At 50.4% G+C, this 17,435-nt stretch overlaps 1 protein-coding gene across 6 annotated transcripts in view; it reads left to right on the top strand.

Annotated features, from left to right (window-relative positions):
* Window positions 1–17,435, top strand: part of EXD3 (exonuclease 3'-5' domain containing 3) — a 252,729-nt gene that overhangs the window by 112,297 nt on the left and 122,997 nt on the right. For all 6 annotated transcript variants that reach the window (XM_066562818.1, XM_066562820.1, XM_066562821.1 and 3 more), the window contains 7 exons: window positions 4,980–5,146; window positions 6,635–6,773; window positions 7,113–7,326; window positions 8,281–8,390; window positions 9,493–9,688; window positions 10,792–10,958; window positions 13,219–13,389. In XM_066562818.1, the coding sequence (XP_066418915.1) occupies window positions 4,980–5,146; window positions 6,635–6,773; window positions 7,113–7,326; window positions 8,281–8,390; window positions 9,493–9,688; window positions 10,792–10,958; window positions 13,219–13,389 (1,164 nt within the window). The remainder of the gene's footprint in view (window positions 1–4,979; window positions 5,147–6,634; window positions 6,774–7,112; window positions 7,327–8,280; window positions 8,391–9,492; window positions 9,689–10,791; window positions 10,959–13,218; window positions 13,390–17,435) is intronic.

Here is a 17,435-nt window from a genome sequence, read left to right as displayed (position 1 = left end):
TGGCCATCTCATGGGATCCCAGCATGGTTTGGGTTGGAAGGGACCTTTAAAGCCCCTGTGGGGATGAGCTTTACCAGAGAAGCTGTGTGGTGTGACTCTTCAGGCTGCCACTTGGCCGTGGTTGTGTGAGGCACACAGGAACATGGAGCAGATGCATCCTGTCACACAATATTGTTTAGCTGCTCACCACAAACCAGCAGCTTCCTCCAGGTTGCCCGGAACAATCAGCTCCCTGTGAGGAGCCCCAGTACAGAGGCAAGCTGACTTTAAGAGTTGCCTTTGCCTTGATCCCTGCCAATGATATCCTAAGTTAGACTCCTCTGAATTGCCTTTGGAAGAGGCACCGGCGGCGCGGAAGCCGAGTGTCCAGATTCACTAAGCAGGAGGAGGTGGTGTGAACGTGCCCCAGGGGGCCGAGCCCGCCCCGGGGAGCCGCAGTGCCGCAGCTCTGTGCAGGACGATCGGGCCCCTTCCCCGCCATTGATGTAGTAATGGCTGCCGAGCTCGGGAGTGTGGCTCCGGCAGTGACGCACTGATCGCTATCGGAAAACCGGGCTGCGGGGCTCTCAATGAAGCCTCTTTTGCTCTTCTCCAGTTCATAAATTAGTGCCCAGTGCCTGTGAGCGAGAGAGCAGCTCCAATGATGAGAAAGCAGCATGTTCTCAGGATGTTCTCAGGCTCTGGCTGTGGGTGGTGGCTGTGGGTGGTGGCCGTGGCCAAGCCACTGCTGCTTTCACAGGAAACCTTGCTCAGGACGGACTGGAGGGAAAGTTGGCCTCTTTTATCCAAGGGAAAGGAATTCCCCTCTCCACCCTGCCCTTCTGAGACCCCACGTGGAGCACAGTGTCCATCTCGGGTCTTCAGCACCACAAGGGCATTGACCTGTTGGAGAGTCCAGAGGAGGCCACAGAGATGGTCTGGAGCCCCTCTGCTCTGAAGCCAGCCTGGTAGAGCTGGGGGTGTCCAGCCCAAGGAGGAGAAGCTCCAGGGAAACCTTATTGTGGCCTGTTGAGACTTGAGGGGGGTTTATGGGAGAGAGGGAGAGGGACTTTACATGTGCAGACAGTGACAATACAAAGGGAAATGGCCTTAAGCTGAAGGAGGGCAGGATTATAATAGACATTAGGGAGAAATCCTTCCCTGTGAGGGTGGGGAGGCCCTGGCACAGAGTGCCCAGAGCAGCTGTAGCTGCCCCTGGATCCCTGGAAGTGTCCAAGGCTAGGACACTTGGATGGGGCTTGGAGCAACCTGGGATAGTGGAAGGTGTTCCTTCCCATGGCAGGCGGGTAGTACCTGGATGGGCTTTAAGATCACTTCCAACCCGAACCATTCTGGAATTCCAGGATCTCTGTAGGCTCTCCAGAAGACAAGATCCGCCTCCTGTTAGGGAACAGGCTGTGGCCCTGGTCTGAACTGGCTCTGAGGGTCCCAGCTCCACCCTTATGCTTCAAGGAGTTCCCTTCAGTGACATCTGATGGTGACACTGCAGCATCTCCCCATGCAGCACAAATGATGGAAACTTTGAAAAAGAAACCTCGAGCACAAATACAATAAAGTTGCAGTGACAGTACCACAGTGGCGTGTTCAGGGAGTGTTTAAGCACAGGTGTCTGTACCTGCCACACCACACAGAACTCAGCAGTCCTCTCAGTGCCTTCCACTGCTGACATGGGTTTGTCCTTTTCAAGCCTGGCTTTCTTTTTCCCCTTTTAAAATTGCTGACTTTAAAATATTCTCCTTGACATTTTCTCTACACTAGCAGGAGGGGGTTTTGTTGGTTCTGGAAGCACTTGAAAACAGGGGAAATTGGCCAAGACATTCAAAAGTTAAATTAAAATCTGACTCTGCAAATAGCCAATGTCAGTGGTGTGAATAACGTCCCTCTTTGGGAAAAGATGTTGAGGCAAAGGGCAGAATTGGCTGGGACTGAAATGCAGCTTAACACATACAGATAAAACTGATCTAGGGTTGGATAGAGTGATTTCTAAGGGAGACATTGGATATTTGGTTTCAAAATTGTTGGGATGAATGGAGAAATGGTTGATGGGTTAAGGTCAGGACATTGCTGATCTTGCCCTGCGTGGTTGGTGTGAGCTTTGTGAAGCCTTGGTGGTGAGAACAGGATTTACGGGTAGGAAATCTGCAGCCATCACTGTGGAAAGCTTTAATCATGGGTTATTGTTGGTGTCAGGGGTTTCTGTGTGTTCCTATGGATTAAAGAATGTATGATATGTCTAGAATTCCAAGAGGGATGTAAACAAGCCTCATACTCTGTAGAATCTTTTCCTGCTCAGAGGTGTTGCTGATGTTGATCAGAGCACCCGTGCCAGTTTCCTCTTGAGAAGTGTTCATTTACTGACAGCAAAGCACATGAAATGTCATCCCTGGTGAAACATTACTCTCTGCATCTGTGCCCACATCTCTGGGGCCAAAGTTTCCACATTCTTGCCTCTTGCAGAGCTGTTGCGGTGGAAGCCTTTCCCCTTTGGAGCAATGTTGGTTTTTTCCTTTTTTTCAGTAAAAAGACAAACAAAGCTATTTTCTGTTTCAGAATGCAAGATGGGATATCTCTGGAGAGATTAACCTTCTTTACAGAGTTGTTTTTTCTGGTTGAAAGAAGAAATCTGTTATCATTAAAATAATATTAAAAAAATCTGCACCTCATTATTTCCAGAAATAAAGCTGCCACAATGAGATTTATTAAGAATTGACTTGGGGTGAACTGAAGAGAGCTCCAACACCAAAGAGTTCATGTTTTAGAAAAAAGACAGGAAGACAATAGGATGGACACAGGGGGAGCAAGAAGAGGGAATTGCTTTGCAATGTTAGTAAGAAAATATGTTCTTTTGGGGAAGGACTCTGAGAAGTGGCTTGGCACATGTGCAGGAGGGTTTAACTCAGCCCCTCTTCACGTGTTCAGTGCTTGTCTGAGCTCAGTCACAGCCGACAAAGCGGGGAGAGAGGTACAAAGGTCAGGACTGGCATGGCCAGGGGAAGTATAGAGGGCAAGAAGCATGAGCAGGAGAATGTGTCCTGTCCTTTTCCTGCCCTGCCCCTTCCCTCCTGTACCTGAATCCCTGGGGAGCTGCTGGACCCCTGTCCGGTTCCCCTGGGCTCCTGGTGTGCCCCCAGCCCCTTGGGAACAGCAGTAAAACTGTACCTCCACATACCCATGAGAAGAGCTGTGGTTTGGCATTTGGCAGTCTCCGGGGTGCAGAGAGAGTGCTGAGGCAGCAGTTTTTGTGAGCAGGCTGCTGCTACCTGGGGTGCCAGATCCCTCCAAGCTGTTCTGAGCCTCTGCCCCCTTCTGCACCTCTGGGTGGGGGTCATTCTTTTTTTCTCTTTGGCTTTCTGTTTTCCTTCCTTTTTACCTTGGGGCCATCAACAGATTTGTTTCCTGATCTCTGTGTCTGCTTTGAAGACAAATTCTCACCTTTTAGTTACTGGAGGAATGTGAGGAATGAGGCCCCACGGCCACTGCCTCCCACCCAGCTGGGAGCTGTTCCTACATGCTGGGCAGAGGGAGCAAGGTGCTGCCCTCCCTGGCAACAGGCTGGGGCCCTTGAGCAGTGCGGGTGGGCAGCATAGGGCAGATGGCAGCGGCGTGGGCAGGGTGGGGATGGACTTCCAGTGCAGATCTGAGCATTTTACTCCTCTGAAATTCTCGTTTGTAGTGCCGGTCCTAGAGCTACAGGTCCTGGGCCACCATAAAGGGTTTCAGCTTGTTTTAGCAGTTTTCTTGACAGTATTAACTTCAAGGGTATATCCATGACTAGGTCAGAGAGCAGAAGTTCCTACATGGCTGTGGGGGCTCCGGGATGTTTGCAGCACATGTGGGCTGGCTGAGGAGGAGGGGGGAAGCTCCCACCCCATGGAGCTGGTGTGACGCTCAGTGTACTGTCTTTGTATTTCCTCTTACACCTGCACCTCTCAGAGGTGGACAAGGCAGAAGAGCTCTGGTGCATCCAACTGTCATCGACTGTCACTGCCCCTTGCAAGTGGCTGCTGACCCCTGCCAGGGTGGGCACTGTGCCATGCTCCAGTCAGAGCTGGGGTTTGAACCACAGGCAGGGTGAGTTTGTGCTGGTGTCCCCAGGCTCTGCAGTGGGCCAAGGCACTTCCCTTCCTTCAGGGAACAGCTGGGAGCAGGAAATGTCCTAAAGTGCCCTCCCTGTTTGCAGTTGTGAACACAGGGAGTGACACAGTGACACCTGAGAGTGCATTTGTCCCAAAGCAATGATCCAGTTCTCACCTTCACAGGGGCCTTGAACAGACACAGAGGGAAGAACTCCTTTATGCAATCATTGTTCACCCCAGCTGGATGTGGGACTCGCATAGCATATTTCATCCAGCTGAATTCCAGTGCAGGGTGACACTGCTGCCAGCCTGGACTGACCCGTGGCTGTGCCTGGTGCTGGGGGTCCCAGAGCCCCCATCTCACAGCACTAGGGGTAGGAGGCTGGAGGGTGATGTCAGCCTTTTCCTGGCTCTGAACACCACTCAGGAAAGCTTTGCTGATGTGCCCTCCCTGCCCTATGGATGACTGGCAATCCTATCCATAGTCACCTATAGATGACTGACAATCACAACAATCCCTGCAAATACTTCCAAGGACGGAGGAGACTCCACACCACCATCTGCCCTGGAGACACAGCGAATGTCTATCCTTAGAAAGCCATCCCAAAAGATGCTCCAGGGTCTGGAGTCCCTCTGCTCTGGAGACAGGCTGGGAGAGCTGGGGGTGCTCACCCAGAGAAGGCTTTAAGGAGACATTTCAGTACTTAAAGGGGGCCAATAAAAAAGATGAGGACAGAGTTTTTAGCAGGACCTATTGCAATAGAGCTTGAGCTGATGGTTTTGAACTGAAATAGGGGAGAGTCTGACTAGATAGAAGGAATAAGGTTTTTACAACGAGGGTGCCTCCTGGGAGTGGGGATGGAAGTTGCACTGACAGTCTGCTCTCCCCTCCTGCCCTTGCAGAGCACAGTTGGGGAGAACCGGTGGCTCCAAGCACACCTGGTGCAGTCGCTGCTCCGTCACTGCGACGCGCGCGGGGCAGCACGGTGGGCGCAGCACTGCCAGGTGCCCCCCGAGATGCTGCCTCAGGCTGTGGCTGAGGAGCTTCAGAAGCTGCACATCCAGGACAGGTAAATCCTCTCTTTGGTGCCTTTTCCATGTGGATTGCTTGTCATACAAACACTGTGTATTTGCTTAAAATTGTCTGATGTGATGCATCCATGGGGACAGAGGTTTGCAAAGACTTCCTCCATATACTTGGATCCCATTGTGGCCCTGCACACGCTGCATTTGATTGTCATAAGCCTGGAAATGTCTGTGAAAGGGGCATTTTAAACTCATCCTGAGTACACAGAAGCTCTGTGAGATTACTTCATGCTCCTGAGGGTTCTTACACTTCTTCTGCCAGATTAACAGTGCAAATATTCATCTATTTTACTGAGGTGATTGCAGGTCTGTCAAAGTTTTACTAGTTATTATTTTTTAATGCTGATGATTTTGGGAAGATCTCACAGATGGGCTTGAACTGTTCATGTTCAGGGATCCTGGTTTTGTGGATCTGCTCTTTCTCCTCATGCAGATCTGTACTTGTTCAAGCGCTGTGTCACCTCAGGAAATACGACACAGATGTAATCACCTCAAAATACTTCTCCAAAGGGTCCACAGCTTTTTTGGAGCACAGGAAACTCTTGTCTGTCTTGGACATGCTCCTGCCTCGATCCAAAGCACTGCCAGAGCTGCCCTCCTCCTCCTCCCTCCTGAAACCACAGCAGCCGCCAGTTGGGAGCCAGGAGGTTTTTCCATGAGGGATAAGCCCTCAAAACACAAAGGGGTGATTGCAGGTGTGTGGCTGAGCCACAGACTGTGCACCCAGAGATAAAACCCATCACTACACCTCTGTGCTGTGGGAATCCTGTGCGGTGGAGGGAAGGCAGGTGAGGGTGTTCTTTGCCCTGCGTGAGGAGCTGGGATGGATTAATGAACCCCTTTGTACTGCAGTTTACTCATCCAGTCATGATACCTGCTGTGGTAGCTGCTATAAAGTCAGCAGAGCCATGAAACCCCATAAAACAGTCTGGCTGCCTTGTCTATTGAGTAACACAGCCACAGGTTCCCAGAGGGAGTTCACACTGCACACAACAAGGTGGCACCAGCATATAAATGACATCATCTGTCTCTGGTCACACCACACAGGGCTCCTGAGCTTTGCAGGTGAGAATATTCCAGGAGACCTGAGGCTGCACACCTTCATTAAATATTTTACACAAATATTGACTTCCCCATGCACACAAACCCACAGGAAAGAGTGTTTGTGCAGGGAGAGCTGCTCTGCTGCAAAATTGGGCACACAGCCTCCCAAACATAAGGTTACTAATAGTTTCCCAAATAATGAACCATTTCAAGTCTCTATGGGAAAGAGACTAACTGGAAATGTGTGATCTGTCCAAGGGAGCTGGATCTTTTTGATTAGTTTCTTTTCTCTCAGAAAGAGCTGAGTGTCATGGGGAAAGAGAGGGTCAGGGTAAAATAAGGGGAGTAAAACTTGACCCTCTTGTTCCAGTCCAGGATTTCCTCCTGGCTTTCCATGGCTTCAAACTGTTGCATCTGATTCTGTGCAGGGTAGAAGAGGTTACAAAAGCAGATAATTATGAGGCCAGTAAGAAGAAGGACTATTACCAGCTTCCTATTCCACGGGAAAATATTCACTTTCTGCAGACTTGGGAGGAGACACTGCAGTGCTGGGAGAAGGTGCTGCAGGTGAGTGTTACCTGGGATTGGCCTGGCAGGGTCATGGAGCTGGAACTACAGGTCAGGCTGAGACACAGAGTTGGATGTGGCCACTGCCATCCACTGCCTACCTCCCCAAGCCAAGAACAGCTGCTCCTTTAGGCTGGTCTGGTTTGGGGAAGGTGTTAGGAATTGTACCAGGGAAGGTTCCCGTGGGTGACACAGGTGCTACGAGAGTTCCCTGTGTCTGTGGCAGTTTGCACAAAGAGCTGCAGGTGCTGGGGAGGAAATGCTCATGTCCTGGACAGATTCTTCAGGCTCCTCTCAAGTACAGGCAGGCTCTGGGTGCAGAAAGTGTGTGTGTTGCAGGCTGGGCAGGTCGTTGGTGTGGACATGGAGTGGAAGCCTTCCTTTGGCATGGTGGGGAAGCCCCGTGTTGCCCTCCTGCAACTTGCACTGAAGGATGAGGTGTTCCTGTTGGACCTGCCACGGCTCCTTGAGCAAGCTGAGGCTGAGGGGGAAAAGGAGAAGCTTCCCCATTTCATCCAGATGCTCTATTCAGATGCAGCCATCACTAAACTAGGTAACACCCCTCTCTCTTCCCCACCTCGGGACTTCACACCACCCGTTTTGTCATCTTTGTCATTCCTAGATCCTCATGGTGTTGTCATTCCCTAAATCCACTTGCCATGGAACCAGCTTTTGTAGCCCTGAGTGTTCAGGCACTTCCAGGCCAGGAAACAGTGACTGGTGTAACAGGGAGTGATAGAAATACAGGATCACAGAATCACAGAAAATCCTGAGCTGGAAAGGGACCCACCAGGATCCCCCAGCCCAGCCCCTGTCCCTGCCCAGACCCCCCAGCAACCCCAGCCTGGGCATCCCTGGCAGCACTGCCCAAAGGCTCCTGGAGCTCTGGCAGCCTCGGGGCCGTGCCCATTCCCTGGGGAGCCTGGGCAGTGCCAGCACCCTCTGGGGGAAGAACCTTGCCCTGAGCTCCAGCCTGACTCTCCCCTGACACAGGTCCATGCCATTTCAGGTCAGATCCAGGATTCCTGAGATAACTTGCACTCTCAGATTTGGGATTGTGCTAGCTCTGTACTAATCCCCAACTGACACCCAGCCTTCAGTGGTTCAGGTAATTCTGGTGGGCAGAGCTGTCTGGATGTGCTGTCCCAGAGTTGCTGTGCTGGACACCAAAGATCTCTGAACTATCATACATGGTTTTTGGAAGCTTTTATCAGGAGCTACTAAACCTGGATTTCAAAGGCAAATTCATAAATACCTTTCCCAGATTTTAAGTAAGTTGATCTTAAACTCAGCATTTTTCATGCACCTCTCTTTTCCCTTGATCTGCAGGAGTGTCTCTTGGGAACAGAAGAGACAGGACCCAGTCTTGCTCCCTGTTTGAACAGTCTTCCACCAATGCTTATAAATATTTTGTCAGCATTTTGATTCTGAACTAGAAGAAGCTGTGGTGCATTAAGTGTGATTTGAGTTTTCCTACCTGTGTGATTTGGGCTTCTTTTGTCTCCAGGTTATGGGATGTCTGGAGACCTCAGCAGCCTCGCAGCCACATGTTCTGCTCTGAAAGACACGGAGAAGCAAATGCTAGGTGTGGTGGATCTTCTTGCAGTGGACAAACAAGTAAGGATAAACACATGGAGATGTGGGAAATGGTGTCTCCTGCATGAGCTGGTGGATAACTGTCCTGAATCCACAGCACTGTCTGTTTGCATCCTGGATTGGCAGGGAGATGGCTGCATGAGTAAAGAGACCATTTCCTCCAGATGGTTTGAGGTGTTGGGATTCTGTAAAGGAAGACAGAAGTATTTTGTTTTCATCAACTAAAATGTTAAAGCTTATGTTACTGACAGCTTTTTCATAGCCTTTATAGAAGCTGTGAAAAGCTCTTGGAGACCAAGCTCCATTCAGCCAGGACAAGGTTTCTCAGCACAAGTTATACTTAGGAAGAGGAGGTTCTTGTAGAAATTCTGCTACTCCAAGGCCATGAATTATTGAAGCAGATATGGTGGAGTTAATGATTTGTACAGAACTCTGATGTTCCTAGGAGGGCTGCTGGTGGGTTCAGCACAGGAATTTCTGGTCAGCTGAAGCGCAGCTGTCCCTGAATTTGCACACAGGAGCTTTCAGCAGTCCACAAAAATGTTCAGCACAACCATTTTAATGGGTAAAATGTAAGAGTGGTTTTAAGCCTGTGGGTTGAGGTGAAGCAGATCTTTGGGATTGATAGCTTAACCTGGGAAGTGCTGCATGGCTGACATAGCTGCCAACAGTCATTGCCTCAGTTTAAGCTGAGAAATGGCAGCTGTAGAGAGGGCTGCTGCCCAGGGTGTCACAGGAATGCCTTTTCCCACTGGGACTAGGAGGAGAAAGGTGCTGAACTGCCACTGCTGGTGCTTTATTGCGTGGATGCCCAGCAGCAACCAGCATGGTGAGCACCCTGCAGACCCCTAAGGAGCCTCTGGTGCAGGGCTGTACAAGAATGCCCTTTTTTCCCTTCCTTGGCTGTGGAAGAGATTTCTCTCCAGCAAGTGTGTTTGTTAAAGAAATAGGCCAATGCCGTGTTTATCTCGTGCCATCCCAGCCCTTGTCTGAGGGCTGGGGTTCAATATGCCAGGCACGAGATGGATGTCATAGGGCTGTGCCTGGCCCCAGCAGCTGGAACAGGAGGTGGTTTGGGAGCTGCTTCATAACCAGGTGGTTTGTATCTTTTTGTTTCCATCAGCTGCAGTGGGGGAAGGACAGCCGGAAGGTCGATGGACTGTCCCCGGAGCACAGCCACGAGGAGAGAGGGGTCAGGCAGCCGGAGAAGGGACTCAGCCTCCTGGTGCAGCATGTGCTGGGGAAGCCTCTGGATAAAACAGAGCAGCTGTCAAACTGGGAGAAGAGGCCGCTCCGGGAGGAGCAGATCCTCTATGCAGGTCTGGCCCTGGCTGGGTGCTGCAGGTGCCCAGGCCAGGCTGTGTTTGGCTGCTCTGTCCCCAGGAAAGTCGTTAAATAGCAGAGGAAGAAAATGGCTTTGCAGATTAGTTCCTGTTCAAAGGAGTCAGCACATGTTTTGTTTGTCCTTTTGAGGACATGACTTTAATGGTTGAAGTTTAAACTGTCCAGTGATTCATTATTTCCCTTAGGAAGGAATTCCTGTGCTTTGCAGATTTTGTCTGATGAAACATCACCTCAGTGGAAACTCCTCTCAATAACTGCAAGGAGGAAAGTCCACTTCCTTCTGCCTCATTTCACAGCCTTCCTGGGAAACAAATGCCATGTTCATTTGTCACAGTGAGGTGCTTGTTAGAGCCGGGTTTGAAATGGGCAGATGTGTCAGAAACTGCAGCACAGACTCAGGGCTATGGAGGGACCCATAGAGTTTATTGCTGATTACCCCAGAGTCAGAAGTCTGGGTCTAAATCTTTTCCTGGTGCATCAAAGGACAGTCTGCTGATGCAAACCAGCCCTTTGTTAAATTCAACTATCCTTGAAGCTGACACAGTTCTCACAAAAGTTAATCACTGGGACTTGTCAGACTGGCTGGGAGAGTTCTCCCGTTGCCGTTGCAGGGAGCAGCAGCACAGGGCAGTGAGTGCGGGCAGGTGATTGCAAACAGCTCGGGCAGTACCTGCTCAGATATTGCATCTCCTAGGGAAGTTCCTTTCGTGTCAAGAGGAGTGATAAGGAGCTGTGGGCAGGCTCGGGGACAATGGTGAGGAATGGGGGCTGGCTGGAGCTACCTGGTGGTGGTTGGAAGAGCCACCCTGCAGTTTACATTGGGTTATTGGGTTAGAGTGGAGATGGCAGAGCCTGTCTTTAGGAGCTGTTGCCTTGACTCCCTGTGACTGTGGGTTCAGCTGTGATGCTCAGTGAGTCAGTCCTGCAGCTTGAGGGTATGACCTGAGGGAGTTGCAGTTTCACAGTTGTTCACAGTGGCTTTTACAAAGGTGGGAGCTCTTCCTTGCCTTAGGAAAACCTCTGGTTTACTTTTGAATGAGCCTCATATGAGCTGAGGCTCACATTCTCTTCCCTGCAGCCTCAGATGCCTACTGCTTGCTGGAGATCTATGAGAGGCTCTGCAAGGACCCCGAGAGCTTTGGTCTGGGTTCAGACCTGACAGAGAGTCTGGTGGGAAAACAGAGCAAAAAACCCAGGGCAAAGAAGCAGCTGAATAAACAAGAAGCACCATCACCTTCTGGACAGGTTTGTAAACATCTTCAAAGAGCTGCTTGTTGCTCAAGACCCCTGCAAATCACACACTGCTGCTCTCAGTCACACCATTCACTGGGCACGGCTGTTCTCAGGACTCTTGCAGCAAACATCCTCCTCACCCCTCCCTCCCAGGACACTCTGCTCTCTCCTTGGCCTGCCTGGGTCTAGCTTTTCCTGCTCTTTGAGGTTCACTTTCTTTGCACAGTGTAGGTGCAATCTTTGTGCTAAGCCTAGTGAGCCTTGCTCGTGGAAATGCTACTTCCACATTTTGGGTTTGGATCCTGTGGCCAAGGCTTCAAAACTCTTACTTCCTTACTTTTCCTTTTTACTGAGCTTCCACACCTTGCTTTCACATTGGGAATATCTCCTTTATTGTGTCTGGAGTAGAAGTCTGCAAAGTTCAAAGCAAATGATCCATCAAAAATGCCTTTCTGCTGAAGGCTTGTCTCTGCCTCCCTACCCACCACCACATTCCATGAGAGGCCTCTCCCAGGAGTTTGTCTTGGGGCAGAGCCTTAAAATTCCACCAGAGCTGTGCACCTCTGCTTAAGTATCTTGAAATGTGACTGGTCCCTCTCAGGAATAACGTTTTACATTTAAAATGGAACCATTCAGTGGTTTGTACACCTTTGGAAACCTTGGCCCAAATCCCATTTTGTTATTGCCTGAGAAGACCCACCGTGTGTATCTGTGTATCCTGAGGAACACCAGGTGTGTGTGGAGCTCTTGAAGTCAGTGCCCCTTTCCATGGCTGGGCTGAGATGCTGCTGACTGTGTCCACCTGTGTGTAAATGTGCAGCATCCCTTGGCCTTCAGCGGGCAGGAGAACACGGAGCTGCTCCCTGAGCATTGCATTTATGGGAATGTTGTGTGTTACAGCAGAGCTTGGTGGCTGCTGCAGAGGTGGGAAAAGTGAGCACTCCAGGCTTCAGTCACCTTGGAAACCTGCAGGTCATCTTTGTGTTCTGTACAGTCAGATTCATAAGCCGAGAGGCAGTTGGTAAAACCTGGACTGGGACGCCAAAAAAGCAGACTTGTCCTGACTGCATCCTGCAGGACTCCAAGCTCTCTTTCCCACTGTTTCCTTGTCTGAAGTGGGGCTAATGACTCTATTCTCCTTTATAAGCTTTTTGCTCTCTGCTGGCCTGAAATGTGAGAAAAAAAGCTCCGTATGACAGTGCTGGCCACTGGATAAACACTGTCTGGAAGCCAGCTGCAGCTCCTGCACATCTGTTTGAACAGCAGCAGCAGCCAGGGGTAGCATGTCCAACTGCCTCAGCTTCAGGGGGCAGCTCCATCCCTTGGCACCATGTTCTGGTGTCACAGCTGCATTGACCAGGGTCCTGCAGGAACTGGTGACATCCCAGTCTGCCCAGTGCTGCAGAGCTCTGGGTGCAGGGACCAGCTGCTGGGAAAACTGCAGCATCACACCAGGGTTGCTCCTGGACCTGAGCTGGTTCCCATGGAGAGCCCAGGTGGAGCTGCCTGGTGTGCCACAGCATTCCCAGCTTGGGGCCAGCTCCTGCAAAGCTGATTTGCAGTGCTGGCTCCCTGCATAGCTGCTGGCAGTGTCCTTCAGTCAACCCAGCTGATTCAAGTTCCTGGAATCAAAAGCTGGACATTGGAAGTTCCTTAATAACTTCCCTTCTCCATGAATTTAGCTATTGTACTTCTGGGAGCCTCCCAAAGCCAAAGTCCTCCAAGTGCAGGAACTCCCCAGCAGCAGACATTTGAAATAAAACAAACAGAATTCAGGCACTGCCTATTTTTAACCTTCCAAAGATAACAGAGTTGACGTGGTTGCTTTGTCTACCTGTTTCTCCCTCTGTCTGTCCCAAATCATAGCTTTGGCACGTGTTTATTAATTGCAGACTAATTTAGGGGAACAACAGCCTTGGCCATGTTTCTGTGACTTCTTGACGATGAATGTCGTGCAGAGCACTGGAGGCCAGGTTGGCACTTCTCCAGCGAAAGGCTGCAGGTCCCTGGATCAGGTGGCCAACTGGTCAATGAGAGAATGGCAAATTCAGAATTAGCCCCATCATGTTCTGCCCCCTGCCTAGGTGGTGATGGCAGTGTGGAAAGGATGGGAAGCAGGATCTAGAGGTGCTGCAGAGCATGGGGAGGTGGTGACACAGGTGGAAGGAGGCAGTTGGATGTGCCATGGTGGGTGAACTAACACAGGCAGTAAAAACACAAATGTACTGGGAATCAGACTTCTGCTCCTTATGGATCTCCTGCCTTTCTCTAGGAATTCCAAGGACCCAGAACGGAGCCCTCACGCCCCCCTGCCCCTATCTCCCCCCAGGAGTTCAGTGTGGTCTGTGACAACATGCTGCAGGGCCTGGGGCGCTACCTGCGCTGCCTGGGCGTGGATGTCCGGCTGCTGGACAATGAGGATGACCACAGGAAAGCTGCTGAGGTGAGTTCACAGCTCCCATGTCCATGGGGACACGATGGGGCTTACTGGGAAGCTGCACTGGTGCTCAGGCTGCAGGAGCTGCCCCATGGGTCCCTCCTTCCATCCCTGTGCTGATTCCCAGCTCTTTGGGTCATCCCAAGCACTGGCAGCTGGAATCAACTGGTCCCTGCAGTGGTGTGCAGCCTTGGTTCTCCACTTCCAGGAGAGAGGAGGGGAGCAGAGACTGCTATGATCTCACTCTTATGTGTGTCTCACTCTTATGTGTGTCTGTTTGTGTCATTGGCAGCTGGGGCAGCTCAAGTTATGAGAAGAAGGCAAGGGGAGGGTAAAGATCATAGAATCACAGAATGGTTTGCTTTGGCTTGGAAGGGGCCTTAACGATCATCTCCAACCCCCAAAGACGTGACCGAGTCACGTGTGTGTGCTTGCAACAAGACAACAGTCAGTGAAAGGAGCCAACATTCACTTAGATTTCTAATGCACTCCAGTTTGGGCTTACAGGGAAGGTACTTGTCTGCCTTGTGTCCAGTTCAGTTTAGCAGAACCATAATCCAAAGATGGCTGTTCAATACAGAAGGGAGAATGTCCTTAATCAATGGCCATTCCTGGCTGGCCTTGTGAGGTGACTCAAAGGTGATCAGCCACAACTTGCAGTGGTATTTGGGAAAGGAAGAGGGGACCATGAGTATCCCTCTGGGCTCCCATAATAACTCTGCCCCTCTGCCTACTGGATGAGAGACAAATGCTGCTTCATTTCAGACACATTTCTGCTATCCCAGGAGTGCAGATCACAGAATCACAGAATCCCCTGAGCTGGAAAGGACCCACCAGGATCCCCCAGCCCAGCCCCTGTCCCTGCCCAGCCCCCCCAGCAGCCCCAGCCTGGGCATCCCTGGCAGCGCTGCCCAAAGGCTCCTGGAGCTCTGGCAGCCTCAGGGCCGTGCCCATTCCCTGGGGAGCCTGGGCAGTGCCAGCACCCTCTGGGGGAAGAACCTTGCCCTGAGCTCCAGCCTGAGCCTGCCCTGACACAATTTCATGCCATTCTCTCAGGTTCTGTCCCTGGTCGCAGAGAGCAGAGATCAGTGTCTGCCCCTCCTTTTCCCTTCACCAGGAAGTTGCAGCTGCAATGAGGTCTCCCCTCAGTCTCCTCCAGGCTGAACAGACCAAGTCTCAGCCACTTCTCCTACAGCTTCCCCTCAAGGCCCTTCACCATCTTCGTTGCCCTCCTTTGGAAATTCTCTAATGGCCTAATGTCTTTCTTACTTTGTGGTGCCCAAAACTGCCATCAGGGCTCGAGGTGAGGCCACCCCAGCCCAGAGCAGAGTGGGACAATCCCCTCCCTTGACCAGCACATGATGCTGGGCCTGATGCCCCCAGGACACAAATGTCCCTCCTGGCTCCAGGGCACTGCTGACTCACATTCAACTTTCTGTCAGCCAGGACCCCCAGGTTCCCTCCTGTGATGCTGCTCTTTAGTATCTCATTCCCCAGTCTGTTTGTATATCCAGGGTTGCCCCATCCCAAGTGCAGAATCTGTCACTTTCCCTTGTTGAACTTCATCTGGTTGGTGATTGCCCAGCTTTCTTATTTGTCCAGGTCTCCCAGAGGACCTCCCTGCCTTCGAGGGAGTCAAGAGAGATATCCAGGCCACACAGTGTGTGCTATCAAATGTGCATGGATCACCCAGCCTGGTGTGCAGGATGTTTCCTCTTCAGATGTCTGCTTGGCCAGAATCCGGGGCAGGCTCTAACTTCTGCAGAAATAATTAATATCTCCTCCCTGCCAAACTTGCACAAGTTATTTAAACAAACCAGTTCTCAGTGCCTCCCCCCAGAGCTCTGTCTCCACTTCTCATCCCCATCCCTTATCGTGCCACGGACAGGATGTTTGACATTGCTTTCTCTATGGTGACCGGACAAACATCCTTTCACTATCAAAAGCCCTTGGAGTGTTACTGTATTGCAGAGCCTTTGATCTGGGCTTGGATAATCAAAGATAAAAATAGACTCCTCCTACCCTGTTTGATATCTGGCTGGTCCTGATTGAATCAAAGTTGAATGTTTACCACCCTACGCCCAAAAACTTGGGAATGTTATTGCAAAGGCCAGCAGAGGGTTTGGATCCTGGTCACTGAGTACAAGACAGATTGTTTGGGTGTTGTCCCAGCACAGTCTCAAACTGGTGTCACTAGGGACACCTAAGAGTGTACAGCATTAGTGTTTGCTCTTTATTAAAGTCTTTTCACTCAAATGATTTATCAGTCATACTACACTTCTCCTTGTGCCAAGAACTCCTGCAGCACCTGGCATTTGTTCCTTATTGTTCTCATTCCTTTTCTTTGTTAAAGTGGCTTCAAGTATTGGTGGGCAGATGGGTCTGGTCCTTCACCCTCTGTTATTTGGGATCAAGCTTAAAATCCTGAGAACTTCCTCAGCTGTGCTTGGGTAGTTATGGATTTATAATTTTTGTTTGTTTGCTTGTTTGTTATTTGTTTTGTTTAGGCTAGCATGTGGTACAGGAATTGTTTTGGCAACCCCCATTCCCATGGATGTGAAACTCTTGTCCTGTGTTATGCTTTGTGTTGTGTTGCTGTTATTGACTAAATATTTTATCTTGGACTTGTCATGGTGAGTTTGTCATGCCAGATCTGGAGAGGTGTGAGAGCAGGACCTCTGGCACCACAATCCACTGGATCCTCTCTGACTGACCAGATTTAGTGGTGGAGTTAGCAGTACTGGGTTTGTGGTTGGACTTGATGACCTGGGAGGTCTTTCCCAGCCTTAATGATTCTGTGATTCTGTGGTTCTGTTTATGTGCTGTGAGATGCTACCAGCTTGCAGTCTCTGATTTAATGATGCCATTTAATTAGGACTTGACCAGAGAAGTGACTGATTAAAGTTGCCTGACATAAGTGCAGATACAGAAAATCTTTAAAAATGAAAAAACAGTAGAAATTCATACTGAAAATGTCTCTGGTTTAATCTGTCCTCATGTGAAAGGCAAAGAACTCACAGGCTGTCCTTACAGATGCAGTGGGGGTCGTTTTATTAAGCCCTCTCACTCAGTGGGGTGGCCATGCTGTTTTTCCCATATTACCCTGCTGTCCTACCTGCTGTAGCACCTGCACACACCTATGTGGCACAGCAGGTCTGCAGCTGGGGCTGGAATTAGTTCCAGATGTGCTGGACAAGCTCCTTTATCTGAGAATTTTTGCAGCCTGTGCACTGAGAGCTGGTGGGACCCACCATGTGCTGTCCCCAGCAGTCTTTGCCTGGCAGCACTGCTCACTGCCCCTCAGGCAGGGCCTTTGCAGGGCTTCACAGTGGCCCAGGCTGGCCCAAGCCTGGCTCTCTGCTGTGTGGCCTCTGAAAAAGGGCTGTGTGCATCCAGCCATTCCTCCCTAGGGACTCTGACTCCAGTTCCAGGCAATCCATGGGGTAAAGAATGTGGATATTCCATCTCTGGGATGCAGCAGGTTCTGAGTGTGCAGGTGCCAGTTTTGGGTGATCCACCCTTTGCCTTTGCACTTACTCCTACAAGCAACATTTTATTTGCAATTAATACAAGTTTATTTACTTAAAATTATGCCCTGTGCCTGTTGTGTTCCTACCCAGGTCTTTCATGCCCCACTCCTGGAAAATTCCTGGTCAGGTTGGATGGAGGCTCTGAGCAGCCTGACCCAGTTGAAGATGTCCCTGCTCACTGCCGGGCAGTTGGGACAAGATTACCTTTTCAAGATCCCTTCTAAACTAAACTATTCCATGATTCCATCTTGTCTTCTGCAAACTTCTCTTTGCAGAGAATCTTAAACCTATCTTTTGGGTTTTCCAGATAATTGGAAGAAGATGGAAAAGTGGATGCTCCTATTTTCTCTGCAATTTTGGAGAATCAGGCAAAGCAGTGGGATCCTTCTCACACCAACCTTACAGGATTATCCAGCAGCCTGAGTGACTACAGTAGCTCCTGCAATGTTGTACTTTGGGGGCAGAGCAAAAGGTTTTAAGAAAATGTTCATAGTCTCTTAGGTTTTTAATAAGAGACTCAGT

Source organism: Molothrus aeneus, chromosome 19 (genome assembly GCF_037042795.1).
Source record: "Molothrus aeneus isolate 106 chromosome 19, BPBGC_Maene_1.0, whole genome shotgun sequence".
NCBI lineage: Eukaryota > Metazoa > Chordata > Aves > Passeriformes > Icteridae > Molothrus > Molothrus aeneus.
The sequence above is the reverse complement of the archived record's forward strand: the minus strand, read 5'-3'. Positions and strand labels throughout refer to the sequence as shown.